The sequence below is a fragment of the Physeter macrocephalus genome, chromosome 15 (assembly GCF_002837175.3).
Source record: "Physeter macrocephalus isolate SW-GA chromosome 15, ASM283717v5, whole genome shotgun sequence".
Taxonomy (NCBI): Eukaryota; Metazoa; Chordata; class Mammalia; order Artiodactyla; family Physeteridae; genus Physeter; species Physeter macrocephalus.
In genome coordinates this window covers 14252554-14259941 of record NC_041228.1, presented here as the reverse complement: position 1 = coordinate 14259941, position 7388 = coordinate 14252554, and the positions used below count along the sequence as shown (strand labels likewise).

The 7388-nt window shown below is 44.7% G+C and overlaps 1 protein-coding gene across 1 annotated transcript in view; it reads left to right on the top strand.

The window, feature by feature from the left end:
* Positions 1 to 2209: 2209 nt before the first annotated feature.
* SQLE (squalene epoxidase) overlaps positions 2210 to 7388 on the top strand; it is a 30284-nt gene continuing 25105 nt past the window's right edge. The window contains exons 1-2 of the mRNA XM_007127777.4: positions 2210 to 3381; positions 6949 to 7201. Coding sequence (XP_007127839.1) covers positions 3091 to 3381; positions 6949 to 7201 — 544 coding nt within the window. The 5' untranslated portion in view covers positions 2210 to 3090. The remainder of the gene's footprint in view (positions 3382 to 6948; positions 7202 to 7388) is intronic.

Genomic DNA, 7388 nt, shown 5'->3' with positions numbered 1-7388 from the left:
TTGGACCATACACACATGAATAAAGTGACTTTCAAAGGATTAAAAAGTTATCTACTTAGGGAATTCCCTGGTGGTCCAGTGGTTAGGACTCTGCACTTCCACTGAAGGGGGCATGGGTTGCTCCCTGGTCAGGGAACTAAGATCCTGCGTGCCATGGACAAAAAAAAAAAAAAAAAAAAGTTACCTACTTAATATGAAAAAAATCCTCTTATGATAGTCTCTAGTACAGGGTAGTCAAGTAACAATCATCCTGGTGATAGTTGTATTCTCTTCTACAAGAGTCAGCTGACCAAGCCGTCTGCCATTTTAGCAGTACAGGAACTCACAGATACCAACAAGCAGTTTATTGAAGAATTATCTTCAGGAAAACGATTTCCCACACGTTAAATTGATTTTCTTTTCTTGAGTTGTTTTTAATTTGATGTGTATTTCAAGCAGCTGAATTTGTTGATACCAGTGAGGAATGTCAAGGAAAGAATCAAAGTCTTGGTTTTATAATGGAGAAAAGTTAAAGAAGTTATTGATTAAGAGTATTGGGGAAAAACAAGATTTGGAGACCAGGAGTTTAACTTTTGGTTTCCTCACTTATAAACTGATTTGGCCAAGCCACTTAATCTCTTTGTTTCATATTTGTTATTTTTTAAATCAAAGTGGTTTTGAGTGTCAAATGATGCCTGTGAAAGCGTTTTGACACATAATTATTTCATTAGCAGATGAAACATAACATTTGGGGTAAAAAATGATAAGTACTACACTTACATAAACTCAGTAAACTGCAAGGAACTTTAGATTTCATGAAGACCTTGCCCTCTCCCTTGAGGTTGACTGATTTGACTTGTGCGAGGTCACAAAGCTGGTTAGTGGCAGCCAGAATCTAGGTCTCCTGATACTAGTCACCTGGCCTTCCTACTACACCACTGTCATTCATCATTCATTCATTCATTTTTATGGACGATAAATTAAATGCAAAATTATGCTAGGTGCTGTGGGTGATTCTGATTTATCAGACACAGATCCTCCTCTCAAGGAACATAGGAACTAGTGGGGTAATAACCATAAGTGTCTAGTCAGAGATTGGGATGATAAGGTATGAATAAACTATTATGTGACCTGGTGAGGATCAATGGAGACTTGGTAGAAGAGGTGACAATTCAGCCGTGCTCCAAATGGCAGAAAGGATTTGTACATAAGTCTTAGGGTTTAAAATAGGCAGTCCAGGGTTACAATAAGGTGAGCAAAGGCCTCAGTAAATTCTAGGAAGTTTCATTTTTTCATAACATGGGCCATCTCTCACCCTGCAAATCTTGTAGATTTTATTGTTCCCTCCAAAATCCTGTAAACAATTAATGTAACTTGCCTAGTGGCCTTGCTTGATTCACTCCAGGCCGAGTGAAGGGCTGCTTCCCTTTTCCATGGTTCCCTGCCCACCCACTTTCTCAGGGCACTTACGACACATCTCTATTTATTTTACTTCTTTGCCCCGCACCCTCCTCCCTGTTTCTGATCTTGAGAGAACAAGGGCTACGCGCACAGTGTATCTTCAGCCTGAGTACAGTGACAAGTGCACAGCTGCCCGACAATTTGGGGTGAAGGAAGGGAACACCTGGCATATCCTCTCCTTTCTTCCTCCAGCAAACGCCTGCCTACTCCTTCCAGATTCAGCTGTGAACGTCACGTTCTCCATGCACGTGTAGCTGTTTCTACTGCCTCCCAGCACACAGTAGGCACAGGACAGAAAGCCTGTGTCTGATTCCTCTCTGTGACACCTGGGCCTGGCACGTAGTAAGCGTTCCACAAATGCTCGCCGGATGAATGGAGACCTTCCGACATTAGGCGGCGGATCTATGGCTGGGTTTCCTTGGAACCAGCTCCACTTCTCTCCGGGTAGAATCCCAGCGGCTGGGACCACGGCACTCAGGGTATCACCCCCTCTAGCCACACTCCCTCCCGAGCCAGCCAGTGTCTTCCCATCCGCCCAACGGGCGGCGGGCCCCCATCCCCACGCCCCCACCCCACTCCACGCAACCTCGTCCCAGCTCCTCTCTGGGCGGCACCTCGCGGGCCGCGCCGCCTACGATTGGCCAAACACGGCATAGCGCCATCTCGGCCTACGGCGCGCTGCGCGCCGTCATTGGTTGGCGGAGGCGGCGGGCGGTGACGGTGGGCGGGGCCCCGTCGTCTGGTCCCTGGCCCAGGCCTAGCCCATCCTCCGCGGAGGCGCACGGGGCTTGGCCATCAACTAGGGCTCCAGGCGGTTACTCTGGTTACTGCCGAAGCGCCGCGCTGGAAGGCTGCCGCCGCCCGCGAGGGATGCTGGTGAGGAGTCCGTCGGGAGCCCCCGCCGCCGCCGCCGCTGCCCTCTAAGGGTAGCGCTGTGGAGACTGCCGTGCAGCGGCTGGAAGGTTCAGGGGCTGGTGCCTCGGGAGCCGTGGTGAGGTGGAGGTCTCGAGGTGGGGGCTACGCTTCCCTGCCCTAGAGCCGCAGTCTCTAGTCCGAGGCCATCTTTGGTGGGCGAAGGCGGTCCCGGCGAGAGAGGAAGCTCACTCCTCACCGCCGCAGCCCTTGAGCTTTCGGACCCGGCTGGGCCATCGCTGTCGGACGAGGCGAAGCCGCATTTTTCCCAACGCGAGATATTTCTTTGATGTTTCTCCCCCTGTTCCTCTTCTGAAAGGGCATCTGCTGCTGGTGAGAGAGAAGAGCAATTTTACTGCACGACGAGCCAGCAACAAAATTTAAAACATCATCCGGAATAGCCCCCAGGACCCTCCTCGCCTTCCAAAAAAAAGGCGGGGGGGAAATACATGGATTGCTTTAAAGGGGAGAGTCTGGTCGGGAGCTGTTGGAGCAGGACATTTTTAAATACTGTTTTTTAAATCCCGGAGAACGTTCCCCTCTTCTGATACTTTTATACTAAATTTATATGATTTTGTAAATTAGGCCGATTTGAATTGTAATCCTGTGACGGTGTTTACTGGACTTTGGCCGGTCCCCCGGCAACACATTTTGGGGAGACCATCTAAATACCAAAACCCTACCAGAAAAGATCGGATCTGAACATTGACCCGGTGTCACCGAAGAAGCCTTTAAACCATGTGGACTTTTCTTGGCATTGCCACTTTCACCTATTTTTATAAGAAATGCGGAGACTTCGTCTCTCTGGCCAACAAGGAGCTCTTGCTTTGCGTGCTGGTGTTCCTGTCGCTGGGGCTGGTGCTGTCCTATCGCTGTCGCTACCGGAACGGGGCCCTCCTCGGGCGCCAGCAGAGCGGCTCCCAGTTCGCGGTCTTCTCGGATATTCTGTCAGCCTTGCCTTTCATTGGCTTCTTCTGGGCCAAATCCCCGCCTGGATCAGAAAATAAAGAGCAGCTCGGGTCTAGGAGGGTAGGTTGAATTCAAAGTGGGCAAATGAATGAGTGTGTTATATTAAAATTAGGACTGGGGTTACTCAAATGTAAATATTCTAATTTAAAGGGCGAAAGGCTGCAGGTTAGATACTGTGGTAGGAATTCTCATATAGCTGGGTTTTTCTGTTTGTTTGTTTGTTTGTTTTAAAAGCTCTTGACTGTTCCTTGGCTAAACCCTTGAGGCTCTTAGGAATGATTGAAAAACCTTTGTTTCATTTAGTATTGGTGGTGCCAATGCTAAATAAAATTGGTTTGATTATGGATGTTGATTTGATTATGAAAGTTGAAATGTTTGAATCACTAGGACAGAATCACCATCTGTGTTGGAAAAAAATATATTTTTTTAATTTAAATCCTTTGGTAAGGATTATGTTTGAACCTGGGAAGAAAGAAACCTGCTGCAGGTTAAGTCTGCGGCTTATAAGAAGGTACTGCTGCCTGGGGAAAGTCACAGAACAGTCGGAAGAGCTGGCAGACTAAAATGCTCAGTGTTTTAAAGTCTTAGGCAAAATACCCTCCTCTCCCCACGTCGGTGGAGCCTGAGTAAATCAAGGTCCTAAATCAAGAGACTAATTAATGTGTGCAGTTCAGCCATGTTCCTGAATCAAAGGTGGGTCCTCAAATACCCGTGAAGTTATGATGATCCCTGCAGAGACAGCAGGGGAGGACAGTGGTGGGAGATGAGGGGGGAAAGGTTGTCGAGGTCAGAACATTTCGGGTTTGTTGCCCTTGGGTGTTTATACTTTTCCCCAAGAGCACTGGAGGATTCTTAAGTATGGGAGTAATGATATTTGATTGCCCTTGGGTGTTTATACTTTTCCCCAAGAGCACTGGAGGATTCTTAAGTATGGGAGTAATGATATTTGATTTTTACTTTTTAAGAAGCACATTCCAGTTTCTGTGTGGAGAATGGATTGTAGGAGTACAAGAGTGGAAGCAGAGATGTGGGGTAAGAGACTCCAGCAGTAGGCCAAGTAAGGGACGAAGTGACTTGACGTTAGGGTGTGTGGCCTACAAAATAATCCACTCTTTGAGGGCTCTGGATCCACATCGTTTTCCTGTATCTGCAGTACAGATCAGCACGGTTTGCGGAAGAGGGGGGCCTTGGTTTACCACTGCTGACTGTGAGACCCTTGGCAAATTGCTTAGTTTCTGTAAGGATCCGTTGCCTCTTTTAGGTGGGAACAGCACTAACCTTGCTGGTAGTTAGCGAATTGAATGATTTAATGTTTGCAAAATGCCTGGTTCATAACTGTGTTAAATAGTAGCTATTAACGTTAGTCTAAAGGTAGTCTCCGTCTGTTAGGAACCTTTGGAGTGGTGCTGAATTCAGTGATAGGGTGGGTGTGGGTTGGAGGAGTGGGAGGGGAGGGAGAGGGAGTCTTAAATCCTCAAATTGACGTCTTTGGTATCTTTCTCTGAGATGATGTCCCTCGAGGTTACTGAGTGCTAGTCCAGGTGGCCGGAATGTCGTTATACCGCAGAGAAATTGGGGGGAGGAAATCGGATTACCAGCAGTCACTGTTGGTTCCCCTTTGCGAATACCTCAGGCTTTCTGCTTATTTCCTAAATACCTGGGAATTGGTAGACTGGAATGAGTACTAAGTTCCCGTTAGTGGGAACTGCTAACCTACTGACCAGGCTCTGAAAGATGTAACTTTCTCCAGAGTTCCCCTTCCAGGATTTTGTGTGTGTGTGTGTGTGTGTTTAACAGGAAAAATTTAGGAAGAAAAACTAACAACAAATGGCTAAGATGACAAAAGCGGCTTTTCTTGCTCTCAGAACAGTAATTTAAATATACAGAGTTGCTCTGGCCATTAAGAAATATTGAGAGTAAGAGTGGACTCTATTGTGAAAAGATAATTTCTCTAAGAGAAGTTATAAAAAAGTAGAATGGACAGGAAGTCCCCAGTCCATTATACAGGCTGAATGAATATTAGAATCACAGAGAATTAAAATTCTAAAGGATTTTAGGTTTTATCTCCTTCCTTTTTTATTAAAACCCTGTCAGAATGGCATTAAAACCCCATCAAAATGGCATTTAGTCTTAATCGATAAGGTCAGAGAACTCAAGGAATATGGTTCCTTGCAACTCTGTATCTGAAATGTATTCATATTTGTGAATCCACATATCAAGAAAAAATACTTACTACAGTATTGAATTGGTACTTCCCTGGCAGTCCAGTGGTTAAGACTCTGTGCTTCCAATGCAGGGGACAAGGGTTCAATCCCTGGTGCAGGAACTAAGATCACACATGCCACGCAGCACACACGGCTAAAAACAAAACAAAAGAAACAAACAATATTGAATTATTCATTAAAAATAAAAAAGTAACAGGCACTGTTATGCTCAGTGGGCATAAATCTCTCAAAACAGGCCTTTTTCATCTTCTTATAATCAAAGTTAAGGTTTTTACTGTCAGCCCAATGAGTGATAGGTTTAATGTTTGTCCTTATTCCTAAACTGGAGGGCCACCTGTTTGACTAGGCTCTCTTAAGAGTATCAGGATAGGGGAAAAGGAAGGTAAATTAAATATATTCTTATATGTAAGGACTAAAATTGTGAACAGGTCGAATCCCAAGGGACAGAATGAGTTATTCTCTTGGAATTTTAAGTTAAATATTCTCAATTAATAGATCAATAGCCAGGATTTGACAGTCTTTTTGTTATATAAAAATGATTTTAGGTTAAGGTAGATTTTTCAGATGAAAATCCAGAGGGAGAAAATAAACATGAATAGTTGAAATATCTACAGGGTGCTGAATAATTTGCAACATGAAGTCATATCAGAAATTGTGTATGGGACTTCCTGGTAGCGCAGTGGTTAAGAATCCGCCTGCCAATGGGACACGGGTTTGAGCCCTGGCCCGGGAAGATCCCACATGCCGTGGAGCAACTAAGCCCGTGTGCCACAACTACTGAGCCTGCGCTCTAGAGCCTGCGAGCCACAGCTACTGAGCTCGTGTGCCACAACTACTGAAGCCCGCACGCCTAGAGCCCGTGCTCCACAACAAGAGAAGCCACCGCACCGCAACGAAGAGTAGCCCCACTCGCCACAGCTAGAGAAAGCCTGCGCGCAGCAATGAAGACCCAACGCAGCCGAAAATAAAATATAATTAATTAATTTAAAAAAAGTTGTACATGATTTGTATCTGGTAGATGCTCAGTATATATTTGAAGCATTGAGTAATTAATGATAGAATTTTCCCTGTAAGTCTTTGAAGCCCCTTGTAAACATTTTTTTATATTTGGCCTATTATGGATTTATAAATATGTGACAGCATTTTCTAAATATGTTTGAATGATGGAATATACATTTAATTTTATTGGGATATTATACGTTTTTGTTTAACCAATATTTTGATATCATTGTTTTTTTATATATGATCTGGATTTAAAAACATAACAGTACATTTGGTCTGATAATGTTTAGGGTATAGTTTTTACCTAAGATGCAAATGTCCAGTGTGTCTATATAGTAGTAGGATGATTTAAAGATAACAAATGTGGCTACATAATTCACTTTTTTTTTTTTAAAAACAGTGCAAAAAAGGAACCAGTATTTCAGAAACAACCTTAATAGGAGCAACTGCCTCTACGTTGATATCTTCTCAAAATGATCCAGAAATTATCATCGTGGGGTCTGGTGTACTCGGCTCTGCTTTGGCGGCAGTGCTTTCCAGAGATGGAAGAAAGGTGACAGTAATTGAGAGAGATTTAAAAGAGCCTGACAGGATAATTGGAGAATTTCTGCAGCCAGGTGGTTATCATGTCCTTAAAGACCTGGGTCTTGAAGGTAGGTTCATAGTGATTTTTAGGAGTTATGTGGCATAAGCAAGCACTCTTTGCTGTGACTGGTAAAAAGGTATTCCATTTTATTTTCATGTATAAAAGTTACTCTAGGGCTTCCCTGGTGGCGCAGTGGTTGGGAGTCCGCCTGCCGATGCAGGGGACACGGGTTCGTGCCCCGGTCCGGGAAGATC